Source organism: Zea mays, chromosome 1 (assembly GCF_902167145.1).
Source record: "Zea mays cultivar B73 chromosome 1, Zm-B73-REFERENCE-NAM-5.0, whole genome shotgun sequence".
In the NCBI taxonomy this organism is placed as follows: domain Eukaryota; kingdom Viridiplantae; phylum Streptophyta; class Magnoliopsida; order Poales; family Poaceae; genus Zea; species Zea mays.
The window spans coordinates 208,509,578-208,536,342 of NC_050096.1; the positions used below are offsets into that span (position 1 = coordinate 208,509,578).

General features: G+C 37.8%; 1 protein-coding gene, 6 non-coding genes and 1 pseudogene across 8 annotated transcripts; 4 read left to right on the plus strand and 4 right to left on the minus strand.

Annotated features, from left to right (window-relative positions):
- Positions 1-6,234: 6,234 nt before the first annotated feature.
- Positions 6,235-15,430, minus strand: LOC118476110 (photosystem I assembly protein Ycf3-like; annotated as a pseudogene). The gene is made up of 3 exons (XR_004855468.1): positions 8,575-15,430; positions 7,614-7,841; positions 6,235-6,881 (listed from the first exon to the last, which is right to left on the minus strand). The product of XR_004855468.1 is annotated as a photosystem I assembly protein Ycf3-like (transcript).
- TRNAS-GGA (transfer RNA serine (anticodon GGA)) lies at positions 9,293-9,379 on the plus strand. Its single transcript has one exon. It is a non-coding gene; the product is annotated as a tRNA-Ser (tRNA).
- TRNAT-UGU (transfer RNA threonine (anticodon UGU)) lies at positions 10,584-10,656 on the minus strand. The gene has a single exon. It is a non-coding gene; the product is annotated as a tRNA-Thr (tRNA).
- Positions 12,371-12,443, plus strand: TRNAF-GAA (transfer RNA phenylalanine (anticodon GAA)). Its single transcript has one exon. It is a non-coding gene; the product is annotated as a tRNA-Phe (tRNA).
- A 2,595-nt stretch (positions 15,431-18,025) lies between the features above and the next one.
- LOC118476111 (photosystem I assembly protein Ycf3) lies at positions 18,026-20,631 on the minus strand. The gene is made up of 3 exons (XM_035964227.1): positions 20,366-20,631; positions 19,402-19,631; positions 18,026-18,670 (listed from the first exon to the last, which is right to left on the minus strand). Exons 1-3 carry the CDS (start codon positions 20,487-20,489, stop codon positions 18,512-18,514), a joined length of 513 nt encoding a protein of 170 aa, XP_035820120.1. The 5' UTR covers positions 20,490-20,631; the 3' UTR covers positions 18,026-18,511.
- Positions 20,632-21,083: 452 nt separating this feature from the next.
- On the plus strand, positions 21,084-21,170 carry TRNAS-GGA (transfer RNA serine (anticodon GGA)). The gene has a single exon. It is a non-coding gene; the product is annotated as a tRNA-Ser (tRNA).
- A 1,206-nt stretch (positions 21,171-22,376) lies between these two features.
- Positions 22,377-22,449, minus strand: TRNAT-UGU (transfer RNA threonine (anticodon UGU)). Its single transcript has one exon. It is a non-coding gene; the product is annotated as a tRNA-Thr (tRNA).
- A 1,712-nt stretch (positions 22,450-24,161) lies between these two features.
- TRNAF-GAA (transfer RNA phenylalanine (anticodon GAA)) lies at positions 24,162-24,234 on the plus strand. The gene has a single exon. It is a non-coding gene; the product is annotated as a tRNA-Phe (tRNA).
- The last annotated feature ends 2,531 nt before the right edge of the window (positions 24,235-26,765 follow it).

The window sequence follows — 26,765 nt, forward strand, 5'->3', positions numbered from 1 at the left end:
CTAATGGAAGCCCCAGCCAGGGCGCGGTCGACTCAGCACCCGCATGCTTGCGTCAGCCATGCAGTCAACAGCCAAGATTCTAGGACGATAAGCGTAACGCAATATACGAATGCATATATATATGGATAAAAATGCGTAAAACATGCATAAAGGAATCTTTTGAAGCCCGAATCACGTGGAACGAATATGACACTGTGGACAGCGTTTACGACTGCATAATGACATGTACTTGACAGCATAAATCATGCAGTATGTGGTTCTGGTTCTAGCTCGGGCGGATTCCAGCGTAAACCGTGGGCTAAAATAGCGTAAATGAGTATGAAATTTAGCGTAAATCCCATATCTGTTTTGTAACAGCAAATGGGGCCTAAAATTAAGCAGCCGATCGTGAGCGGGGTCATGGCTCGGGCCGATTCCAGTGTAAAACGTGAGCTAAAATAACGTAAATGAGTACGAAATTTAGCGTAAATCCTATATCTGTTTTGTAACAGCAAACAGAGCCAAAAATTACGGCGTGAAAATCGCGTGCAGCCGATCGTGCGCGGGTTCTGGCTCGAATGATTTCAGCGTAAAACGTGAGCTAAAACAGCGTATATGAGTACAAAATTTAGTATAAAACACGCGCACAATCTCATTTCGCAAAGAGATTGCTGTAAAACACATCAAAAAGTGTCATAAATTTGGCGTAAAACGCAGTAAGACTGTTTTTAATGGAAGCATAAAATACAACAAGAAGTGTCGTAAAATTTAGTTTGAAAATGCATAAATCATGATGGTCTCATAGGGCACTTGTTTTGTTCACAGTACATCAAAATATAAAGCACAACGATATTTTGCCAATATTGTTGCAATCATACACGATTTATTTGACATGACAAAAAAACAAGGAGCTAGCCCTGTCTTCGGTACTTCAGACATTTGGAACCATTAGCCTTTAGCTAGGTCGTGGTCCGAAATTGAAGAATCGCTGCTCGGCTCTTATCAAAACAGGTCTGTGTAAGCCTGCATAAATCATAAAGACACGTCAGAATAAGCCTAAGTAAATCCATGAACCTATATACCAGTTTAATCAACAGGGAAAATGGAGGAGTAATTAAGTGACAACAATTAGCTAGTTTATGTCACTTATAAAACAATGCAGCTGGAGAAGTCTAGTGGACAATAAGAAGTTGTGAACCTATATAAACCCTATAGGCCGTAGCAAGTGCTAATATCATAAATTAACCCATGAGATACTATATTTTTCGAAGGAAGTGAGGACATTTCTTTCTTTAATAACCTTAATTTACAAAAATACAATGGACAAACTGCCAGCAAGTGAGGACATTTCTTTTTTAATAAACTCTGTTATGCATACTTCCAATATTGCAGGACTTGAGAATCAAAGCCCTATTATGCACATATGCTGAATACAAAATTTATTCTTTTTCTTGAATCCCTAACACATAGTTGTAATACTTAAGTTGTCTCTACTAGAAATTGTATAACTAAAGAATAACAAATCTTACCGTTCAAAATACTGGTGAGGTTCCCGAACAGCGCCGGGTGGAGCACGCCGGAGAGCAGCTCTAAGCCGAGCAGCTTCACTTGTTGATGCTGCTTCAATTTCAGCTATTTCTGATCTTTCTCCATTAATACCACCTGCAAAAAGTATAATTATATGCAAATATGGAAGATAATATGATTGATTACTCTAATTCACCATTTTTTCGCCAGCATACTGAGATCAATCTTGTTCAGCTATTCACGAGTCGAGTCACTACTTTCCTTAGTAAAGCTGAACAGAAAATGGTATAATGATTAAAAGCATTCACCTAATAGACTAGCACAACTAAATACTACCTGGAAATTATGGTTTTATGATAATACAATGATGCTAAATGCTGGTGGAGGTGAGTGTAGCATATGTATGCACTATTACAAAAGAAGGTTTAAATTTAATAACTTGAAATCATATAATAGTACTTCAAATTACAAATCTACATGCAATTATCATATTTTCCAACTAATTTCCAGAACTATATTGGTAGCAAAAATTTAGTCACAGGTCTAGCCACGCATTCACAAACCTACTTTAAGCAGTCAGAACAAGCCCTGCATTATAGCAATCCACACAAAAGCTACTAAGCTAGCAAACTACCAAACTAGTACTATTTTTTTAAAAAAACATCAAGCACAAGTTTGAACCAACGAATCTCACAAGTGGAAAGGAAACCGAATTACCGATGCACACAGGAAGTAAATCTACACGCATAGTCACGCAGGATGTGGCTAGATTTGCAACATCCAGATCACGGAGACGAAATTGAGATCTCAAGCCTACGGCTAACCTTCCTGGATTCCCAACCAACCAAACACCACAGATCCGCACGAGATTTCCAAAAAAAAGCTCGTGGAGTACCGGGGGACACAGATCTAGGCCGCTGCCCGCTCACCTGCATGTTGCATTTGACGAGGTCGAGCGACGTGACAGCCATGTGGGTGAGGCCGCAGCTGGCGATTCCTCCGGCGGTGCAGGCGGCATAGAAGGCCGGCGAGTACATCTCGATCTTCTCGTTGGGCGCCTGGATCGAGAACGGCACGACGGCTCCTGCTCCAGCCGCGGCAGGCGCTGGGGCGGAGGCATGGAGGCGCGCGGCGGCGCCTGTGGCGGCAAAGGAACGCGCCGAGGAGGTCCCTTTAGCTGGCCGAGGGGCGCCGAGGAGGCAGTAGCTGGGTGGATCTGGGGCAGAGCGGTGGTTTGAGGTGCTTCAGATCGGGGAATGGGGCTCGGCAGCCGCCGCCGCTGAAACCCTAGTCCTCTCGGGCAAAAACAGTCGTCGCGGTCGGTTTTATATGATAGTACAGGAAGCGGTGTACAATATGCGCATACCAAAAAGTGTGTAAACCGTAACACGATTGAGCATAACACGTAGTTATAATTGACGTAAGTAGGTGGTACAGTGAGCCAAAAAGCCTGCGCACCTGGTCGGTTGCTGGTTGGGGCTTCCAATAGTTAGAGAGAGCCCAGGGCTCTAAATACTATATATATATATAGTATTTAGAGCCCTGAGCTCTATTTAACTACAGGAAGCCCTGATCAGGTGCGCAGACCGCACCGGACCCTTTTTGGTTTATTGTACCTAACTGTGCTTACGCTAAATTATAATACGAGTTATGCTGATGTGTGTATCAGTTTATGCAAATATAGTCTGCGCATATTACGTGCATCAGGCCCACGATCCGGCCCACGCGTTCACAATTATTCAGTCCCACGCCGACACTATAAAAACACCCCCACGCCGCCAGGGATTAGGTTTTAGCGGCGGCGGTTCCCTCGGGCGTGCGAGCGGCGGTGATCCTGGGGGCCAGCAGCGGTGTCGCCTAGAGGCAGGCGACCGACGGTGGCGCTCCACCAGGAACGAGCGATGGTGGCGCTCCACAGGGAGCTCGCCCGCCTCGCCGCCAGGTCCGTCGCGCGCCTGCCTGCTGGGGCTGGGCTCGGCGGGAGCGGAACCGCCGAGGAGGCCGAGATGGCCGTCGCGGCCGCCAGCGCCGCCGCCTCCGCCGCCGTGTTCTCGACCGTCGCGTCCGTGTCTGCCGCCGCGTCGTCGTGCTCGAACAAGAAGGCCCTGACGGCCTTCATGGCTGCTGCCTTCGCCAAGAAGCCGGAGACGACGACGAGAAAGATTATTGCTAACTGCCCAAAGTGAGAAGCAAAAATGTTCTGATAAAGACGTTCCTCAGTAATATCATCATGACTTTCGAAATCATGTGCGGTAGCAATACCAAACCAAATACGACGAGTAGTGGGGTCCTGAGCTAAGCCTTGGCTAAACCTGGGAAATCTTAATTCCATAATGCCTTTCAAATCCTCCTAGCCACTATCCTACTGCAATAATTCTCGCTAAGAAGAATGCCCATGTTGTGGCAATTCCACCCAGAAGGTAATGGGTTACTCCTACAGCACGTCCTTGTATAATGCTCAAGGCTCTAGGCTGAGTAGCAGGAGCAACTTTTAATTTGTTATGAGCCCAAACGATAGATTCAATGAGTCCTTGCCAATAACCACGGCCGCTGAATAAAAACATTAAACTGAAAGCCCAGACAAAATGAGCGCCTAAGAAAAAAAGACCATATGCAGATAATGAAGAACCATAAGACTGAATTACTTGGGATGCCTGTGCCCACAAGAAATCTCGAAGCCAACCATTAATCGTAATGGAACTCTGCGCAAAGTTTCCCCCTGTGATATGAGTTACTATCCCTTGATCACTTATAGTACCCCAAACATCCGACTGCATTTTCCAACTGAAATGGAAAATGACTACCGAAATAGAATTGTACATCCAGAATAGACCTAAGAAAACATGATCCCAGGTGGATACTTGACATGTTCCCCCTCGCCCAGGTCCGTCGCAAGGGAAGCGAAAGCCAAGATTTGCTTTATCAGGTATCAGACGGGAACTGCGAGCAAATAAAACACCTTTCAAAAGTATTAATACAGTCACATGGATGGTAAATGCGTGAATGTGATGGACTAAAAAATCTGCGGTTCCTAATGGAATAGGTAACAAAGCTACTTTGCCGCCTATAGCTACTAACTCGCCGCCTCCCCACGTTAAGCTGGTACTTGTTGTTGCACCAGGAGCTGTTACGCCAGGCGCGCCAGCATGGATATTTTGTATCCATTGAGCAAAGATGGGTTGTAATTGTATGGCGGTATCCGAAAACATATCTTGGGGACGGCCTAAAGCACTCATGGTATCATTATGAATGTACAAGCCAAAACTGTGAAAACCCAGAAATATACATACCCAGTTAAGGTGGGATATGATTGCATCGCGGTGTCTAAGGACGCGATCTAATAGATCGTTGTATCGAGTAGTTGGATCATAGTCTCTTACCATAAAAATGGCTGCATGTGCAGCAGCACCAACTATTAGAAATCCGCCAATCCACATGTGGTGTGTGAACAAGGAAAGTTGTGTACCGTAGTCAGTAGCTAGGTATGGATAGGGGGGCATAGAGTACATATGATGAGCTACAACAATAGTTGTAGAGCCTAGCATAGCTAGGTTAAGAGATAATTGAGCATGCCATGACGTTGTTAGGATTTCATAGAGACCTTTATGGCCTTGTCCTGTAAATGGGCCCTTATGAGCCTCCAAAATATCTTTAAGTCCATGACCAATACCCCAATTGGTCCTATACATATGACCAGCGATCAGGAAAAGAATAGCAATAGCTAAATGATGGTGTGCAATATCGCTCAACCATAGACCACCGGTTATTGGATCTAGTCCTCCGCGAAAACTAAGAAATTCCGCATATTTGGACCAATTCAAGGTGAAAAAAGGGGTTGCTCCTTCGGCAAAACTAGGATAAAGTTGAGCCAAAAGGTCGCGATTCAAGATAAATTCATGAGGAAGTGGTATCTCTTTAGGATCAACCCCAGCGTCGAGAAATTGGTTAATCGGTAAAGATACATGGATTTGGTGTCCCGCCCAAGAAAGAGACCCAAGTCCTAATAATCCCGCTAAGTGGTGATTCAACATGGATTCTACATCTTGGAACCAGGCCAATTTGGGAGCGGCTTTGTGATAATGGAACCAACCGGCAAAAAGCATTAACGATGCAAAAATCAATGCACCAATTGCGGTACAATAGAGTTGTAATTCACTAGTTATTCCGGATGCTCGCCAAATCTGAAAAAAACCAGAGGTTATTTGGATTCCTCGGAAACCCCCGCCTACATCACCATTCAAAATTTCTTGTCCTACTATTGGCCAAACTACCTGAGCACTGGGTCCAATGTGAGTAGGATCGCTTAGCCATGCTTCATAATTGGAAAAACGGGCACCGTGGAAGTACATGCCACTCAACCAAAGAAAGATAATGGAGAGTTGGCCGAAATGAGCACTAAAGACTTTTCGGGAGATCTCCTCCAAATCACCGGTATGACTATCGAAATCGTGAGCATCAGCATGTAGGTTCCAGATCCAAGTGGTAGTATCGGGGCCCTTAGCTATTGTTCTTGAGAAATGCCCGGGTCTGGCCCATTCCTCAAAAGATGTTTTTATAGGATCCCTATCCACAGCAATTTTAACTTCTGGTTCCGACGAACGAATAATCATTAAGTCCTCCTCTTTCCGGACAAGACATACAAAGAGACCCGCCAACTGTCTTTTTATTGAATCTTTTAAAGATAGATATTATGATTAGTCCTTTTCTTTACTATCTACCGTCCTTCTATTTTTTTTTAGTTATTCACTGGAGCAATTATATATTGAAGTCAATCCGAGGCAAGTGTTCGGATCTATTATGACATAAGGATTAGGTGCCTAACGGACATTGGTTATTCTGGAAAATTATTTCCCGACATAACAAAAAAATCTTTTTTTACGTTTTAATTTAAGAAGCTGGTGTATTTTTTTTCTGAGGGTATAAGCCCCTATCTACATCTACTTTCCTTGAGTGAGCATAATATAGATTTTTTGATTCGATTCAAAATTCCAAGATAACTCATTAGAATTATTAATAAGACCGTCCTGATATATTAGGTAGGAATATTTAGATTGCCGATTTTTATGTACTTTATTACTTCTGTTCCAGAGCCTATCCCTATTGTTTATCCTTATGAAATATGATATAAAATTGAAGGTAGAAGAAAGGGATATAATGAAATTCTTGATTTGATTTTCAACCAAACCACCCTTTTTATGAAAATGGAGAGTGGTCTTATTCAAATTCAAAGCGCTTCGTAATCTTTAACCAGTTCTGTGCTTCAATATAATTTCCTGGAGTAAGCGCTATAGCTTGTTTCCAATACTCAGCAGCTTGATCAAACCAAGCTTCCGCAATTTCCGAATCGCCCTGTAGAATGGCCTGTTCTCCTCGGTTGGAATAGGCAGTTCCTTTCCCTAGAACCGTACTTGAGAGTTTCCTACCTCATACGGCTCAGAAATTGCTATCTTAATTTCCCCTATCTTAACTGAATTCGATTTCTCAAAAATCAATCCAATTTCTTCTTGGGTTAAGCAGAAGAAGTTAATTACCTAAGTTTCAAACCCTAATTTTGATCAATAATCAGTTTGATCTTTTCTCCCACCTTCAGAAGAATGAAGCATAGATAGACCTATATCCTTCGTTCGAATTTTCTGAAAGGTAACTATCTCGGTTTCGTTTCTTTCATATATGAAATTTCTATAGAATCCTGGAAAAAGACCTTTTTCCATAAGAAAGAAAAAAGAACTTACTATCTTTGGGATCTGATACTACACCGCTGCTTAATCCCTTAGTGGATCGGCTTTATTACATAAGCGGATTCCTAAATTTTGTCCCATATCGTGGTATAATGAAGCAGTTTTTTTTAGTTGTATCGACCCAGTCGCTCACTAATTGATCTTTACGGTGTTTTCTCTATCAATTTCAGCTTTATCCATAGAATAGTAGTATAGGCTCTACTTTCTTCCTATTTTGATTCTCGTGAAGTGTCCTTCCTTCCTACAGCTGATAGGGTAAAATCGTTGTTTTGACGATCCCTATGTAGAAAGCCCTCTTTTCTAGTATTCACTAGAAAATTTCCTCCTTTCTTTTTTTTTCTTCTTTCTATAGTGGAGATAGTCGCACGTAATGACAGATCACGGCCATATTATTAAAAGCTTGCGGTAAGAAGGGGTTTCGTTCTAGCGCCCGGAAATAATATTCCAAAGCCTTTGTATGCTCTCCATTGCTTGTGTGTATAAGGCCTATGTTATATAGTATATAACTTCGATCATAGGGATCAATTTCTAGTCGCGTAGCTTCATAATAATTCTGCAAAGCTTACGCATAATTTCCTTCGGATTGAGCCAACATCCGTTACGGTCGTTCATTCTATTCAAAAAATCTCCGTTCCAAAACCGTACATGAGGTTTTCATCTCATACGGCTTCTCCCTTCTATACATAGTACTAAGCGAAAAATCTATAGAATAAAAATCGAATTAGTCCTATCTCATTATGGACCGAAGGGGGCTGGTATTTTTCCAAGAAATCTCTAGCCAACCTTCCCCCAAGAGGTTTTTCTTAACACCAATGAATTATATTAATGCTAGAGGAAAACGATAGCTCCAAGAATTTCTTTGTTCTCAACGCCTCCTATTTAGAGGAATTAGCCACTTCAACGACCTTTGATGGTTATAAGGGTATCCAAAGTACAAACCTGATGGTTGTTTGTTATCCCAACCATTCTTCCCAACCCTGATACCAATCAGGAAAGGGCTAATTTCTAACAAAGTTTTTCTCTTGTTGATTCCTATTTCGTGGTGTAGTGCTTTTCTCCCCTATGCTGCCTATTGGTACTAGTAGAGTCGGATTGCCCTGTAATACAGAACCTATCCTGTAGGTGTAACCTTTCGCTCAATACTCAAATCTACAATTGAAGCATCTGAGGCCACATCAATCGAGGATACACGACAGAAGGAATTGTTAGTTCACCTCACCTTCCCCAAGCGCGGGTTTCCTTTACTAATTTTGTTCTCTCTATGCGAACCCTCTCTCTTTCTCGTAAGAATGAGATATAGGTAGGGCTAAAAAAAAGAGTCAAATCGCACCATCTCTATAATAAGTAAATGCCCTTTTTTCCCCGGAGGTTGTCGGAATTATTTGCAATAAAATATTGGCTACAATCGAGGAGGTCTTATCAATGAAATTTCCATTTATACGGGATCTAGGCATAATTCCCAACCCATTCTATATAGAATTCTTTTCATTCTATCACAAAATAACATAAAAACAAAACATTCGATTCTTATAAATCGATCCATATGCTCTAAATGGATAAGAGAGATATGGATTTTCCGCTCAGCTCAAATTGTCTCCTTTTCCTTCTGTTTGGACAAGAAGAGAAGAGATATGAAATATTTGACTAAGACTGGATTTCATTCCACTTTCCTATTTCTCAACAACAACTTCCCTCATCAGCTATTTCGCGTTTTCAAAGTCATTAATTGCCCCATACCCCTTTTATATTTAGATTGTATGGCGTAATGTACCTTATGCAAATGGAATTCTAGGGTTCCTTTATTTTCTTATGGAATAAGAAGAATTCTTCCATTCTCTTTTTATTTTGGTTTTCCCCAAAGAAAAACTTTTCGAGGGAGCAGAATTCCTAGTAAAAAAATACAGGATCCTTCCACTTAGATGAAAAGGAATTTTTCCATCCAATCCAATAGAGCCATGGAATTCCCGAGCCGTTGTGGCTGTACCTGTACTGCAGGAATACGAAAACTCGCTATTCACTCAGTTTATTTTCCATAATAAGATTATGTAGGAGAGATGGCCGAGCGGTTCAAGGCGTAGCATTGGAACTGCTATGTAGACTTTTGTTTACCGAGGGTTCGAATCCCTCTCTTTCCGTTTCTCTTAATTCATCAATGTTAGCGATCACAATGTATCAAATTAAATAACAATTTATTCCAACAATAATACCTTTAATTAATAGAAATTCTCTATAGCAAATTACTGTGGTATGTAAAATACACATCGAGGAAATAACAAAAAAGAAAAAAGTATCCTAGGGTTAATCTATTTCTGCTAGGTGAACGGGAAAATACGAATTAAGAGCCTTAGGTCGATTTAGTTCGGGGAAAGGGGAAGGGGAAAAAATTCTATGAACCTTTCCTTTTTTCGTTAAGTTCAAGTCTGGCGAGAATAATATTCTACAACTAACAACTCATTTATTTTGAGACCGACCCACTTCCTATCTAGAATTTTTTTTACTAGTCCTTTATATTGCAATGTGTCAACCGTCAAATGCTTTGGTAATTTGCCCGGATCGGATGAAGCAATATAATTTTGAACCAAACGTTTTGATCGTTGGTTATCCTTCGTAGTAATAATATCTCGGGGTTTGCAACGAAAGCTTGGTATATCAACTATACGACCATTAACTAAAATATGTCTATGGTTAACTAATTGTCGGGCCCCAGGAATGGTTGAAGCCATACCCAATCGAAAAAGGATATTATCCAAACGCATTTCAAGTAATTGTAGTAAAACCTGACCTGTGGATCTTTTTGCTTTTCCAGCGATATGTACATATCTAAGTAATTGTCGTTCTGTCAGACCATAATGAAAACGCAATTTCTGTTTTTCTTGAAGACGAATACGATATTGCTCTTTTTTCCCAGAATGGAATTTCTTTTTCTGATTACTTCCGGATTTAGGCGTTTTTCTAGTGAGTCCTGGTAAAGCTCCCAGACGGCGTATTTTTTTTAAACGAGGCCCTCGATAACGGGACATGAAGACTCCTTTTTTATTTTATTGAAATTTCATTTTACACAATAAATTTTGTTCTATTTACATTACAGAATACAGCGAAATTCAAACAGAATTAAACTAAAGGATAAACAGAGTAAAATCTACTAAAGTAACACAAAAAATGGAGTAACACAAAAAATGGAATTTCATCAACATCTGGATTTTTTGTATATATATTATTTATTTTTATGCTTTGTATCTAGCAAAATTGTAAGGTAAAACGACATAATAGACCCTGGATTCCCCATTTTATTCGGAGAAAAAGAGAAATTCTTGTTCATAGAACATCGATAGAAAAAAAAGCCGACTATCGGATTTGAACCGATGACCCTCGCATTACAAATGCGATGCTCTAACCTCTGAGCTAAGTGGGCTTACATAACAGAAATAGTGTAACAAATAAAAATATATATAGGGAATCTGTAAAATGTCAGATCTTAATTATTAATCTTAGTTATTAACTAGTTCTAAATTGGAAGTTCCACTTAGATAGAAAAAAAAAATACTAGAATTTCATAAAGATAAAGTTAGCTTGATATGCTTAACTAAATGATATTCTTAAATAGGATTATAGAATTTATTGAACTTTCTTTTTATTTCTCTAATTCGCAAATGGATTTTTTTAATAGAATCTATTCCAAATTCTATATTGAATTTGATTTCAGATATTTTCAATTTGATATGGCTCGGAGGAATAATCTAATACATAGAAAAGAAGAAAAAGAAGAATATATATGAATAATATAATAAAGAGAAAATGCCAAGAGATTGGCATTTTCATTTGATCATTATATACATTTTTGAGATATTTTGTTTTTTTATTTGTTAATAATTTAAGGATAAATAGTTCACTAAGGAGAAGATAGAATCATAGCAAATGAAATTTCTAATTCAGTTTAGAAAAAAAGAATGAATATCAAGCGTTATAGTATGATTTGGAATACTCTAAAAAAGGAAGGAGGGAGGCGGGAGAGAGAAAAACTTTTGGATATATTCATTCCGATTGAATTGCAAATATATCAACGATAAAATCAATGCAATTCTGAATTGCAATAAGCGAGCGGGGTGTCTCAAATAGAGATGAGTTGCTAGACTACGTCGAATAATGAATTCAATGATTCAAAAAAAACTAAGAGATGGATTAAATTATACAAGGAATCCTGGTTTCAAAGAAAAGTAAAATGGGGATATGGCGAAATCGGTAGACGCTACGGACTTGATTGTATTGAGCCTTGGTATGGAAACCTGCTAAGTGGTAACTTCCAAATTCAGAGAAACCCTGGAATGAAAAATGGGCAATCCTGAGCCAAATCCCTTTTTTGAAAAACAAGTGGTTCTCAAACTAGAACCCAAAGGAAAAGGATAGGTGCAGAGACTCAATGGAAGCTGTTCTAACGAATCGAAGTAATAACGATTAATCACAGAACCCATATTATAATATAGGTTCTTTATTTTATTTTTAGAATGAAATTAGGAATGATTATGAAATAGAAAATTCATAATTTTTTTTTAGAATTATTGTGAATCTATTCCAATCAAATATTGAGTAATCAAATCCTTCAATTCATTGTTTTCGAGATCTTTTAATTTTTAAAAGTGGATTAATCGGACGAGGATAAAGAGAGAGTCCCATTCTACATGTCAATACTGACAACAATGAAATTTCTAGTAAAAGGAAAATCCGTCGACTTTATAAGTCGTGAGGGTTCAAGTCCCTCTATCCCCAAACCCTCTTTTATTCCCTAACCATAGTTGTTATCCTTTTTTTCTTTTATCAATGGGTTTAAGATTCACTAGCTTTCTCATTCTACTCTTTCACAAAGGAGTGCGACAAGAACTCAATGAATCTTATGCTATTCATTAAATAGATGATTTCTTTTTTATTTCTTTTTTATTTATTAGAGTAGAGTATCGGCAAGGAATCTCGATTATTAATTCGTTTTTTTAAGTATTATTAAGTAAGCCATCCACAATGCATAGGACTACCCCTCCCCATTTCCTAATTTTGAATGGAATACTTTATTGATTTTTTAGTCCCTTTAATTGACATAGATGCAAATACTTTACTAAGATGATGCACAAGAAAGGGTCAGGATAGCTCAGTTGGTAGAGCAGAGGACTGAAAATCCTCGTGTCACCAGTTCAAATCTGGTTCCTGGCACAGAAAAAAAGGATCTACTGAATAGATATTGATACAAATATTTTGAGATGGATTGGGGTAAATATTTATTAAAAATCTACTTAGTCTTTAGTCTAGAGTAAGTAGATAAATCTCTAGAGTAAGTAGATAAATCTCTAAACACTTCTTTTTCTTTTAAAAAAAGGGTTTAAATCTCTGGTTCTTTATGGTATAGAAAGAGGTGAGATTAGGTGCCCTTTTCTTCATTTTGCATTTCTTATTAATTTTGTATACCGCTATTCCGAAGAATATATTTTTTTTATTCTTGCTTATCCTACTTTCCCAGTTGTTCTAAGTAATATGCGCGGTACAAAGTTCGTGGTAGGAACTTCTTTGAGTCATTGTATTTTTCTGTTCATACGAAGGAAACAAATATGTGATTTTCCAAATTGGAAAATAGAAATGAAGCCCTTTTTGTTCAGTCTATCTGGACCTTTTTGTATAATAGGAATTAATTAGAATATTATATTCTAAGTATTTCGTTTCGTCTAGGAACAGAACGTCAAAATATTCCTTGACTTGAATAAAATCTGGAATTGTGTTGTATAAGTGAACATGAATTTATTATCACTCAATGAGCATCTTGTATTTCATAGAAATTGGGGGTTATATAGTCCTTACGTAAGGGCCAGCCTATCCAACTTTCAGGCATTAAGATACGTTTAAGACGTGGATGATTATCATAAGAAATTCCCACCATATCATAAGATTCGCGTTCTTGAAAATCGGCACTTCTCCAAACCCAGAAAACAGACGGGATTCTAGGATTATCCTTTTGGGCAAAGACTTTTATGCATACCTCTTCTGGGTTATCTATACCATACTGTATTCTCGTAAGATGATACACGCTAGCTAAAGATCCACCGGGTGCTACGTCATAAGCACATTGGGAACGTAAATAATTGTAACCATATACATATAAAATGACAGCAATGGAATCCCAATCCCCCGCTTTTATTTGTAAAGTCTCTACTCCTCGATGATCGAAGCCCAAAGACCTATGAACCACGTCATGTTTAACTAGCCAATTAGATAACCAACCCTGCTGCATTGTCTTGATCTCTCCCCCTTTGTATAAATATTTCACATTTCAAATGCAAGTTTGAAAGATTGTACTGCTCTTTTCTTTCTTTTTCTGCACAAAAGAACCCCTCCTAATTCACTAATTTGTAGGAAGATACTGAACTTTTGGATTTGAAAAAAGTTTCAGAAGATATATCTAAAGTAGATGGTGATTGATAGAGCAATTCTTGTTCGTAAGTTCCAGTGTGAGTACTGCGCCGAACATAAAGTTTGTGACGGGTAGTAAAAGATCTATTTTTCTTTTGACTTTGACATAGAGTTCGATCCTCAATTATTTCTCGCGCTATCTTCTTACGAAGTTTTGTTAGGGCATCTATAACAGCCTCTGGTTTAGGCGGGCAACCCGGCAGGTAGACGTCCACAGGAATTAACTTATCAACTCCTCGAACAGTACTATAGGAATCTGTACTGAACATGCCCCCTGTAATAGTACAGGCTCCCATAGCAATGACGTATTTCGGTTCAGGCATTTGCTCATATAATCGCACTAAAGATGGAGCCATTTTCATTGTTACCGTACCAGCTGTTAAAATTAGGTCCGCTTGTCTAGGACTTGATCTTGGTACCAATCCATAACGATCAAAGTCGAATCGTGAGCCTATTAATGAAGCAAATTCAATGAAACAACAACTGGTACCATATAGAAGGGGCCATAAACTTGAGAGTCTTGACCAATTTGAAAGATCGTTTGGTGTAGTTGAAATAACGGAATTGGAACTTGTTTGGTCGAGTAACGGAAACTCAATCAAACTCATAATTGTCTCAATGGAATCTTTTCCTTCTTTTTTTTTCTGAATATTCAGTTAAGACCATTCCAAGGCTCCTTTTCGCCATGCATAAACTAAACCAACAACTAGGATAAGCACAAAAATGAAAGCTTCGATAAAAACGGATACACCCAATACGTCGAAACTCATTGCCCAAGGGTAGAGAAAGACTGTTTCCACATCAAAAACAACAAAAACTAGCGCAAACATGTAATAGCGTATTCGGAATTGTAACCAAGCCCCCCCCATGGGTTCTATACCCGATTCATAACTAGAAAGCTTCTCTGGTCCTTCACTAACCGGGGCTAAAAGTCCTGAAATCCAAAATACCAAAATAGGAATAAGGCTTGCTATTATTAGAAATGTCCAAAAAATATCATATTCGTGAAGCAGAAACATAAATGTACTCCCATTAATGTGGAATAGGCGGAACTGAATTAGTCAATTCAAGTTGACATTGTCAATTTATCCAGAACTTCTCTCTTTTCCTCGGTGAAACAAGAATCCGTTTTGCTCAAACCAAAGGCAAGGAGCGCTTACTTTAGCCTTTATTTCTTTTGTGATATGTCTTCCTTAAGGATTCATCCAATGTAATCCCCACTTCCCTTCTTTTTGATTTCCCTTCTATTTAGATATGATATAGACCTAATTCTTATACAAAGAAAACTCTTTTGCTTCACTTTGTCTCACTTTCTCTAGAATCTCTAGAAAAAAGAATTGCTCTACCCTTTATTTAATGATAGTCAGAGACTATTAAATAAAAAAGAAAATACTTACTACTAATTGGATTAGAACCTAATTAAAATAGGATGATTAATATATATTAAAATAGGATGATTAATATATACATCCTAATGAGGAGTAATACTAAAAAAAAGAACTCTATTTCAGAATTATGAAACAGAATATCCTGTTTTATTATTTACTCTTTCTTTTTTTTTCTTTCGATTTTTTCTATTTTATTTAAAGTGGATCGATTTAGATAATGTATATGATAGTAATATACTTCAAATAAAATAGGAATTCGCAAAATGGAGAAAATCGTTGCAGTCATTATAGGAAAGTATGGGAAGACTTAGAGCATATCCTATTTAAAGGAGGATGAAATTCAAATCAGGTAAGGGATGTTTCCGGACGTCCATAGAAAGATTATTGCTAACTGCCCAAAGTGAGAAGCAAAAATGTTCTGATAAAGACGTTCCTCAGTAATATCATCATGACTTTCGAAATCATGTGCGGTAGCAATACCAAACCAAATACGACGAGTAGTGGGGTCCTGAGCTAAGCCTTGGCTAAACCTGGGAAATCTTAATTCCATAATGCCTTTCAAATCCTCCTAGCCACTATCCTACTGCAATAATTCTCGCTAAGAAGAATGCCCATGTTGTGGCAATTCCACCCAGAAGGTAATGGGTTACTCCTACAGCACGTCCTTGTATAATGCTCAAGGCTCTAGGCTGAGTAGCAGGAGCAACTTTTAATTTGTTATGAGCCCAAACGATAGATTCAATGAGTTCTTGCCAATAACCACGGCCGCTGAATAAAAACATTAAACTGAAAGCCCAGACAAAATGAGCGCCTAAGAAAAAAAGACCATATGCAGATAATGAAGAACCATAAGACTGAATTACTTGGGATGCCTGTGCCCACAAGAAATCTCGAAGCCAACCATTAATCGTAATGGAACTCTGCGCAAAGTTTCCCCCTGTGATATGAGTTACTATCCCTTGATCACTTATAGTACCCCAAACATCCGACTGCATTTTCCAACTGAAATGGAAAATGACTACCGAAATAGAATTGTACATCCAGAATAGACCTAAGAAAACATGATCCCAGGCGGATACTTGACATGTTCCCCCTCGCCCAGGTCCGTCGCAAGGGAAGCGAAAGCCAAGATTTGCTTTATCAGGTATCAGACGGGAACTGCGAGCAAATAAAACACCTTTCAAAAGTATTAATACAGTCACATGGATGGTAAATGCGTGAATGTGATGGACTAAAAAATCTGCGGTTCCTAATGGAATAGGTAACAAAGCTACTTTGCCGCCTATAGCTACTAACTCGCCGCCTCCCCACGTTAAGCTGGTACTTGTTGTTGCACCAGGAGCTGTTACGCCAGGCGCGCCAGCATGGATATTTTGTATCCATTGAGCAAAGATGGGTTGTAATTGTATGGCGGTATCCGAAAACATATCTTGGGGACGGCCTAAAGCACTCATGGTATCATTATGAATGTACAAGCCAAAACTGTGAAAACCCAGAAATATACATACCCAGTTAAGGTGGGATATGATTGCATCGCGGTGTCTAAGGACGCGATCTAATAGATCGTTGTATCGAGTAGTTGGATCATAGTCTCTTACCATAAAAATGGCTGCATGTGCAGCAGCACCAACTATTAGAAATCCGCCAATCCACATGTGGTGTGTGAACAAGGAAAGTTGTGTACCGTAGTCAGTAGCTAGGTATGGATAGGGGGGCATAGAGTACATATGATGAGCTACAACAATAGTTGTAGAGCCTAGCATAGCTAGGTTAAGAGATAATTGAGCATGCCATGACGTTGTTAGGATTTCATAGAGACCTTTATGGCCTTGTCCTGTAAATGGGCCCTTATGAGCCTCCAAAATATCTTTAAGTCCATGACCAATACCCCAATTGGTCCTATACATATGACCAGCGATCAGGAAAAGAATAGCAATAGCTAAATGATGGTGTGCAATATCGCTCAACCATAGACCACCGGTTATTGGATCTAGTCCTCCGTGAAAACTAAGAAATTCCGCATATTTGGACCAATTCAAGGTGAAAAAAGGGGTTGCTCCTTCGGCAAAACTAGGATAAAGTTGAGCCAAAAGGTCGCGATTCAAGATAAATTCATGAGGAAGTGGTATCTCTTTAGGATCAACCCCAGCGTCGAGAAATTGGTTAATCGGTAAAGATACATGGATTTGGTGTCCCGCCCAAGAAAGAGACCCAAGTCCTAATAATCCCGCTAAGTGGTGATTCAACATGGATTCTACATCTTGGAACCAGGCCAATTTGGGAGCGGCTTTGTGATAATGGAACCAACCGGCAAAAAGCATTAACGATGCAAAAATCAATGCACCAATTGCGGTACAATAGAGTTGTAATTCACTAGTTATTCCGGATGCTCGCCAAATCTGAAAAAAACCAGAGGTTATTTGGATTCCTCGGAAACCCCCGCCTACATCACCATTCAAAATTTCTTGTCCTACTATTGGCCAAACTACCTGAGCACTGGGTCCAATGTGAGTAGGATCGCTTAGCCATGCTTCATAATTGGAAAAACGGGCACCGTGGAAGTACATGCCACTCAACCAAAGAAAGATAATGGAGAGTTGGCCGAAATGAGCACTAAAGACTTTTCGGGAGATCTCCTCCAAATCACCGGTATGACTATCGAAATCGTGAGCATCAGCATGTAGGTTCCAGATCCAAGTGGTAGTATCGGGGCCCTTAGCTATTGTTCTTGAGAAATGCCCGGGTCTGGCCCATTCCTCAAAAGATGTTTTTATAGGATCCCTATCCACAGCAATTTTAACTTCTGGTTCCGACGAACGAATAATCATTAAGTCCTCCTCTTTCCGGACAAGACATACAAAGAGACCCGCCAACTGTCTTTTTATTGAATCTTTTAAAGATAGATATTATGATTAGTCCTTTTCTTTACTATCTACCGTCCTTCTATTTTTTTTTAGTTATTCACTGGAGCAATTATATATTGAAGTCAATCCGAGGCAAGTGTTCGGATCTATTATGACATAAGGATTAGGTGCCTAACGGACATTGGTTATTCTGGAAAATTATTTCCCGACATAACAAAAAAATCTTTTTTTACGTTTTAATTTAAGAAGCTGGTGTATTTTTTTTCTGAGGGTATAAGCCCCTATCTACATCTACTTTCCTTGAGTGAGCATAATATAGATTTTTTGATTCGATTCAAAATTCCAAGATAACTCATTAGAATTATTAATAAGACCGTCCTGATATATTAGGTAGGAATATTTAGATTGCCGATTTTTATGTACTTTATTACTTCTGTTCCAGAGCCTATCCCTATTGTTTATCCTTATGAAATATGATATAAAATTGAAGGTAGAAGAAAGGGATATAATGAAATTCTTGATTTGATTTTCAACCAAACCACCCTTTTTATGAAAATGGAGAGTGGTCTTATTCAAATTCAAAGCGCTTCGTAATCTTTAACCAGTTCTGTGCTTCAATATAATTTCCTGGAGTAAGCGCTATAGCTTGTTTCCAATACTCAGCAGCTTGATCAAACCAAGCTTCCGCAATTTCCGAATCGCCCTGTAGAATGGCCTGTTCTCCTCGGTTGGAATAGGCAGTTCCTTTCCCTAGAACCGTACTTGAGAGTTTCCTACCTCATACGGCTCAGAAATTGCTATCTTAATTTCCCCTATCTTAACTGAATTCGATTTCTCAAAAATCAATCCAATTTCTTCTTGGGTTAAGCAGAAGAAGTTAATTACCTAAGTTTCAAACCCTAATTTTGATCAATAATCAGTTTGATCTTTTCTCCCACCTTCAGAAGAATGAAGCATAGATAGACCTATATCCTTCGTTCGAATTTTCTGAAAGGTAACTATCTCGGTTTCGTTTCTTTCATATATGAAATTTCTATAGAATCCTGGAAAAAGACCTTTTTCCATAAGAAAGAAAAAAGAACTTACTATCTTTGGGATCTGATACTACACCGCTGCTTAATCCCTTAGTGGATCGGCTTTATTACATAAGCGGATTCCTAAATTTTGTCCCATATCGTGGTATAATGAAGCAGTTTTTTTTAGTTGTATCGACCCAGTCGCTCACTAATTGATCTTTACGGTGTTTTCTCTATCAATTTCAGCTTTATCCATAGAATAGTAGTATAGGCTCTACTTTCTTCCTATTTTGATTCTCGTGAAGTGTCCTTCCTTCCTACAGCTGATAGGGTAAAATCGTTGTTTTGACGATCCCTATGTAGAAAGCCCTCTTTTCTAGTATTCACTAGAAAATTTCCTCCTTTCTTTTTTTTCTTCTTTCTATAGTGGAGATAGTCGCACGTAATGACAGATCACGGCCATATTATTAAAAGCTTGCGGTAAGAAGGGGTTTCGTTCTAGCGCCCGGAAATAATATTCCAAAGCCTTTGTATGCTCTCCATTGCTTGTGTGTATAAGGCCTATGTTATATAGTATATAACTTCGATCATAGGGATCAATTTCTAGTCGCGTAGCTTCATAATAATTCTGCAAAGCTTCCGCATAATTTCCTTCGGATTGAGCCAACATCCGTTACGGTCGTTCATTCTATTCAAAAAATCTCCGTTCCAAAACCGTACATGAGGTTTTCATCTCATACGGCTTCTCCCTTCTATACATAGTACTAAGCGAAAAATCTATAGAATAAAAATCGAATTAGTCCCATCTCATTATGGACCGAAGGGGGCTGGTATTTTTCCAAGAAATCTCTAGCCAACCTTCCCCCAAGAGGTTTTTCTTAACACCAATGAATTATATTAATGCTAGAGGAAAACGATAGCTCCAAGAATTTCTTTGTTCTCAACGCCTCCTATTTAGAGGAATTAGCCACTTCAACGACCTTTGATGGTTATAAGGGTATCCAAAGTACAAACCTGATGGTTGTTTGTTATCCCAACCATTCTTCCCAACCCTGATACCAATCAGGAAAGGGCTAATTTCTAACAAAGTTTTTCTCTTGTTGATTCCTATTTCGTGGTGTAGTGCTTTTCTCCCCTATGCTGCCTATTGGTACTAGTAGAGTCGGATTGCCCTGTAATACAGAACCTATCCTGTAGGTGTAACCTTTCGCTCAATACTCAAATCTACAATTGAAGCATCTGAGGCCACATCAATCGAGGATACACGACAGAAGGAATTGTTAGTTCACCTCACCTTCCCCAAGCGCGGGTTTCCTTTACTAATTTTGTTCTCTCTATGCGAACCCTCTCTCTTTCTCGTAAGAATGAGATATAGGTAGGGCTAAAAAAAAAGAGTCAAATCGCACCATCTCTATAATAAGTAAATGCCCTTTTTTCCCCGGAGGTTGTCGGAATTATTTGCAATAAAATATTGGCTACAATCGAGGAGGTCTTATCAATGAAATTTCCATTTATACGGGATCTAGGCATAATTCCCAACCCATTCTATATAGAATTCTTTTCATTCTATCACAAAATAACATAAAAACAAAACATTCGATTCTTATAAATCGATCCATATGCTCTAAATGGATAAGAGAGATATGGATTTTCCGCTCAGCTCAAATTGTCTCCTTTTCCTTCTGTTTGGACAAGAAGAGAAGAGATATGAAATATTTGACTAAGACTGGATTTCATTCCACTTTCCTATTTCTCAACAACAACTTCCCTCATCAGCTATTTCGCGTTTTCAAAGTCATTAATTGCCCCATACCCCTTTTATATTTAGATTGTATGGCGTAATGTACCTTATGCAAATGGAATTCTAGGGTTCCTTTATTTTCTTATGGAATAAGAAGAATTCTTCCATTCTCTTTTTATTTTGGTTTTCCCCAAAGAAAAACTTTTCGAGGGAGCAGAATTCCTAGTAAAAAAATACAGGATCCTTCCACTTAGATGAAAAGGAATTTTTCCATCCAATCCAATAGAGCCATGGAATTCCCGAGCCGTTGTGGCTGTACCTGTACTGCAGGAATACGAAAACTCGCTATTCACTCAGTTTATTTTCCATAATAAGATTATGTAGGAGAGATGGCCGAGCGGTTCAAGGCGTAGCATTGGAACTGCTATGTAGACTTTTGTTTACCGAGGGTTCGAATCCCTCTCTTTCCGTTTCTCTTAATTCATCAATGTTAGCGATCACAATGTATCAAATTAAATAACAATTTATTCCAACAATAATACCTTTAATTAATAGAAATTCTCTATAGCAAATTACTGTGGTATGTAAAATACACATCGAGGAAATAACAAAAAAGAAAAAAAGTATCCTAGGGTTAATCTATTTCTGCTAGGTGAACGGGAAAATACGAATTAAGAGCCTTAGGTCGATTTAGTTCGGGGAAAGGGGAAGGGGAAAAAAATTCTATGAACCTTTCCTTTTTTCGTTAAGTTCAAGTCTGGCGAGAATAATATTCTACAACTAACAACTCATTTATTTTGAGACCGACCCACTTCCTATCTAGAATTTTTTTTACTAGTCCTTTATATTGCAATGTGTCAACCGTCAAATGCTTTGGTAATTTGCCCGGATCGGATGAAGCAATATAATTTTGAACCAAACGTTTTGATCGTTGGTTATCCTTCGTAGTAATAATATCTCGGGGTTTGCAACGAAAGCTTGGTATATCAACTATACGACCATTAACTAAAATATGTCTATGGTTAACTAATTGTCGGGCCCCAGGAATGGTTGAAGCCATACCCAATCGAAAAAGGATATTATCCAAACGCATTTCAAGTAATTGTAGTAAAACCTGACCTGTGGATCTTTTTGCTTTTCCAGCGATATGTACATATCTAAGTAATTGTCGTTCTGTCAGACCATAATGAAAACGCAATTTCTGTTTTTCTTGAAGACGAATACGATATTGCTCTTTTTTCCCAGAATGGAATTTCTTTTTCTGATTACTTCCGGATTTAGGCGTTTTTCTAGTGAGTCCTGGTAAAGCTCCCAGACGGCGTATTTTTTTTAAACGAGGCCCTCGATAACGGGACATGAAGACTCCTTTTTTATTTTATTGAAATTTCATTTTACACAATAAATTTCGTTCTATTTACATTACAGAATACAGCGAAATTCAAACAGAATTAAACTAAAGGATAAACAGAGTAAAATCTACTAAAGTAACACAAAAAATGGAGTAACACAAAAAATGGAATTTCATCAACATCTGGATTTTTTGTATATATATTATTTATTTTTATGCTTTGTATCTAGCAAAATTGTAAGGTAAAACGACATAATAGACCCTGGATTCCCCATTTTATTCGGAGAAAAAGAGAAATTCTTGTTCATAGAACATCGATAGAAAAAAAAGCCGACTATCGGATTTGAACCGATGACCCTCGCATTACAAATGCGATGCTCTAACCTCTGAGCTAAGTGGGCTTACATAACAGAAATAGTGTAACAAATAAAAATATATATAGGGAATCTGTAAAATGTCAGATCTTAATTATTAATCTTAGTTATTAACTAGTTCTAAATTGGAAGTTCCACTTAGATAGAAAAAAAAATACTAGAATTTCATAAAGATAAAGTTAGCTTGATATGCTTAACTAAATGATATTCTTAAATAGGATTATAGAATTTATTGAACTTTCTTTTTATTTCTCTAATTCGCAAATGGATTTTTTTAATAGAATCTATTCCAAATTCTATATTGAATTTGATTTCAGATATTTTCAATTTGATATGGCTCGGAGGAATAATCTAATACATAGAAAAGAAGAAAAAGAAGAATATATATGAATAATATAATAAAGAGAAAATGCCAAGAGATTGGCATTTTCATTTGATCATTATATACATTTTTGAGATATTTTGTTTTTTTATTTGTTAATAATTTAAGGATAAATAGTTCACTAAGGAGAAGATAGAATCATAGCAAATGAAATTTCTAATTCAGTTTAGAAAAAAAGAATGAATATCAAGCATTATAGTATGATTTGGAATACTCTAAAAAAGGAAGGAGGGAGGCGGGAGAGAGAAAAACTTTTGGATATATTCATTCCGATTGAATTGCAAATATATCAACGATAAAATCAATGCAATTCTGAATTGCAATAAGCGAGCGGGGTGTCTCAAATAGAGATGAGTTGCTAGACTACGTCGAATAATGAATTCAATGATTCAAAAAAAACTAAGAGATGGATTAAATTATACAAGGAATCCTGGTTTCAAAGAAAAGTAAAATGGGGATATGGCGAAATCGGTAGACGCTACGGACTTGATTGTATTGAGCCTTGGTATGGAAACCTGCTAAGTGGTAACTTCCAAATTCAGAGAAACCCTGGAATGAAAAATGGGCAATCCTGAGCCAAATCCCTTTTTTGAAAAACAAGTGGTTCTCAAACTAGAACCCAAAGGAAAAGGATAGGTGCAGAGACTCAATGGAAGCTGTTCTAACGAATCGAAGTAATAACGATTAATCACAGAACCCATATTATAATATAGGTTCTTTATTTTATTTTTAGAATGAAATTAGGAATGATTATGAAATAGAAAATTCATAATTTTTTTTAGAATTATTGTGAATCTATTCCAATCAAATATTGAGTAATCAAATCCTTCAATTCATTGTTTTCGAGATCTTTTAATTTTTAAAAGTGGATTAATCGGACGAGGATAAAGAGAGAGTCCCATTCTACATGTCAATACTGACAACAATGAAATTTCTAGTAAAAGGAAAATCCGTCGACTTTATAAGTCGTGAGGGTTCAAGTCCCTCTATCCCCAAACCCTCTTTTATTCCCTAACCATAGTTGTTATCCTTTTTTTCTTTTATCAATGGGTTTAAGATTCACTAGCTTTCTCATTCTACTCTTTCACAAAGGAGTGCGACAAGAACTCAATGAATCTTATGCTATTCATTAAATAGATGATTTCTTTTTTATTTCTTTTTTATTTATTAGAGTAGAGTATCGGCAAGGAATCTCGATTATTAATTCGTTTTTTTAAGTATTATTAAGTAAGCCATCCACAATGCATAGGACTACCCCTCCCCATTTCCTAATTTTGAATGGAATACTTTATTGATTTTTTAGTCCCTTTAATTGACATAGATGCAAATACTTTACTAAGATGATGCACAAGAAAGGGTCAGGATAGCTCAGTTGGTAGAGCAGAGGACTGAAAATCCTCGTGTCACCAGTTCAAATCTGGTTCCTGGCACAGAAAAAAAGGATCTACTGAATAGATATTGATACAAATATTTTGAGATGGATTGGGGTAAATATTTATTAAAAATCTACTTAGTCTTTAGTCTAGAGTAAGTAGATAAATCTCTAGAGTAAGTAGATAAATCTCTAAACACTTCTTTTTCTTTTAAAAAAAGGGTTTAAATCTCTGGTTCTTTATGGTATAGAAAGAGGTGAGATTAGGTGCCCTTTTCTTCATTTTGCATTTCTTATTAATTTTGTATACCGCTATTCCGAAGAATATATTTTTTTTATTCTTGCTTATCCTACTTTCCCAGTTGTTCTAAGTAATATGCGCGGTACAAAGTTCGTGGTAGGAACTTCTTTGAGTCATTGTATTTTTCTGTTCATACGAAGGAAACAAATATGTGATTTTCCAAATTGGAAAATAGAAATGAAGCCCTTTTTGTTCAGTCTATCTGGACCTTTTTGTATAATAGGAATTAATTAGAATATTATATTCTAAGTATTTCGTTTCGTCTAGGAACAGAACGTCAAAATATTCCTTGACTTGAATAAAATCTGGAATTGTGTTGTATAAGTGAACATGAATTTATTATCACTCAATGAGCATCTTGTATTTCATAGAAATTGGGGGTTATATAGTCCTTACGTAAGGGCCAGCCTATCCAACTTTCAGGCATTAAGATACGTTTAAGACGTGGATGATTATCATAAGAAATTCCCACCATATCATAAGATTCGCGTTCTTGAAAATCGGCACTTCTCCAAACCCAGAAAACAGACGGGATTCTAGGATTATCCTTTTGGGCAAAGACTTTTATGCATACCTCTTCTGGGTTATCTATACCATACTGTATTCTCGTAAGATGATACACGCTAGCTAAAGATCCACCGGGTGCTACGTCATAAGCACATTGGGAACGTAAATAATTGTAACCATATACATATAAAATGACAGCAATGGAATCCCAATCCCCCGCTTTTATTTGTAAAGTCTCTACTCCTCGATGATCGAAGCCCAAAGACCTATGAACCACGTCATGTTTAACTAGCCAATTAGATAACCAACCCTGCTGCATTGTCTTGATCTCTCCCCCTTTGTATAAATATTTCACATTTCAAATGCAAGTTTGAAAGATTGTACTGCTCTTTTCTTTCTTTTTCTGCACAAAAGAACCCCTCCTAATTCACTAATTTGTAGGAAGATACTGAACTTTTGGATTTGAAAAAAGTTTCAGAAGATATATCTAAAGTAGATGGTGATTGATAGAGCAATTCTTGTTCGTAAGTTCCAGTGTGAGTACTGCGCCGAACATAAAGTTTGTGACGGGTAGTAAAAGATCTATTTTTCTTTTGACTTTGACATAGAGTTCGATCCTCAATTATTTCTCGCGCTATCTTCTTACGAAGTTTTGTTAGGGCATCTATAACAGCCTCTGGTTTAGGCGGGCAACCCGGCAGGTAGACGTCCACAGGAATTAACTTATCAACTCCTCGAACAGTACTATAGGAATCTGTACTGAACATGCCCCCTGTAATAGTACAGGCTCCCATAGCAATGACGTATTTCGGTTCAGGCATTTGCTCATATAATCGCACTAAAGATGGAGCCATTTTCATTGTTACCGTACCAGCTGTTAAAATTAGGTCCGCTTGTCTAGGACTTGATCTTGGTACCAATCCATAACGATCAAAGTCGAATCGTGAGCCTATTAATGAAGCAAATTCAATGAAACAACAACTGGTACCATATAGAAGGGGCCATAAACTTGAGAGTCTTGACCAATTTGAAAGATCGTTTGGTGTAGTTGAAATAACGGAATTGGAACTTGTTTGGTCGAGTAACGGAAACTCAATCAAACTCATAATTGTCTCAATGGAATCTTTTCCTTCTTTTTTTTTCTGAATATTCAGTTAAGACCATTCCAAGGCTCCTTTTCGCCATGCATAAACTAAACCAACAACTAGGATAAGCACAAAAATGAAAGCTTCGATAAAAACGGATACACCCAATACGTCGAAACTCATTGCCCAAGGGTAGAGAAAGACTGTTTCCACATCAAAAACAACAAAAACTAGCGCAAACATGTAATAGCGTATTCAGAATTGTAACCAAGCCCCCCCCATGGGTTCTATACCCGATTCATAACTAGAAAGCTTCTCTGGTCCTTCACTAACCGGGGCTAAAAGTCCTGAAATCCAAAATACCAAAATAGGAATAAGGCTTGCTATTATTAGAAATGTCCAAAAAATATCATATTCGTGAAGCAGAAACATAAATGTACTCCCATTAATGTGGAATAGGCGGAACTGAATTAGTCAATTCAAGTTGACATTGTCAATTTATCCAGAACTTCTCTCTTTTCCTCGGTGAAACAAGAATCCGTTTTGCTCAAACCAAAGGCAAGGAGCGCTTACTTTAGCCTTTATTTCTTTTGTGATATGTCTTCCTTAAGGATTCATCCAATGTAATCCCCACTTCCCTTCTTTTTGATTTCCCTTCTATTTAGATATGATATAGACCTAATTCTTATACAAAGA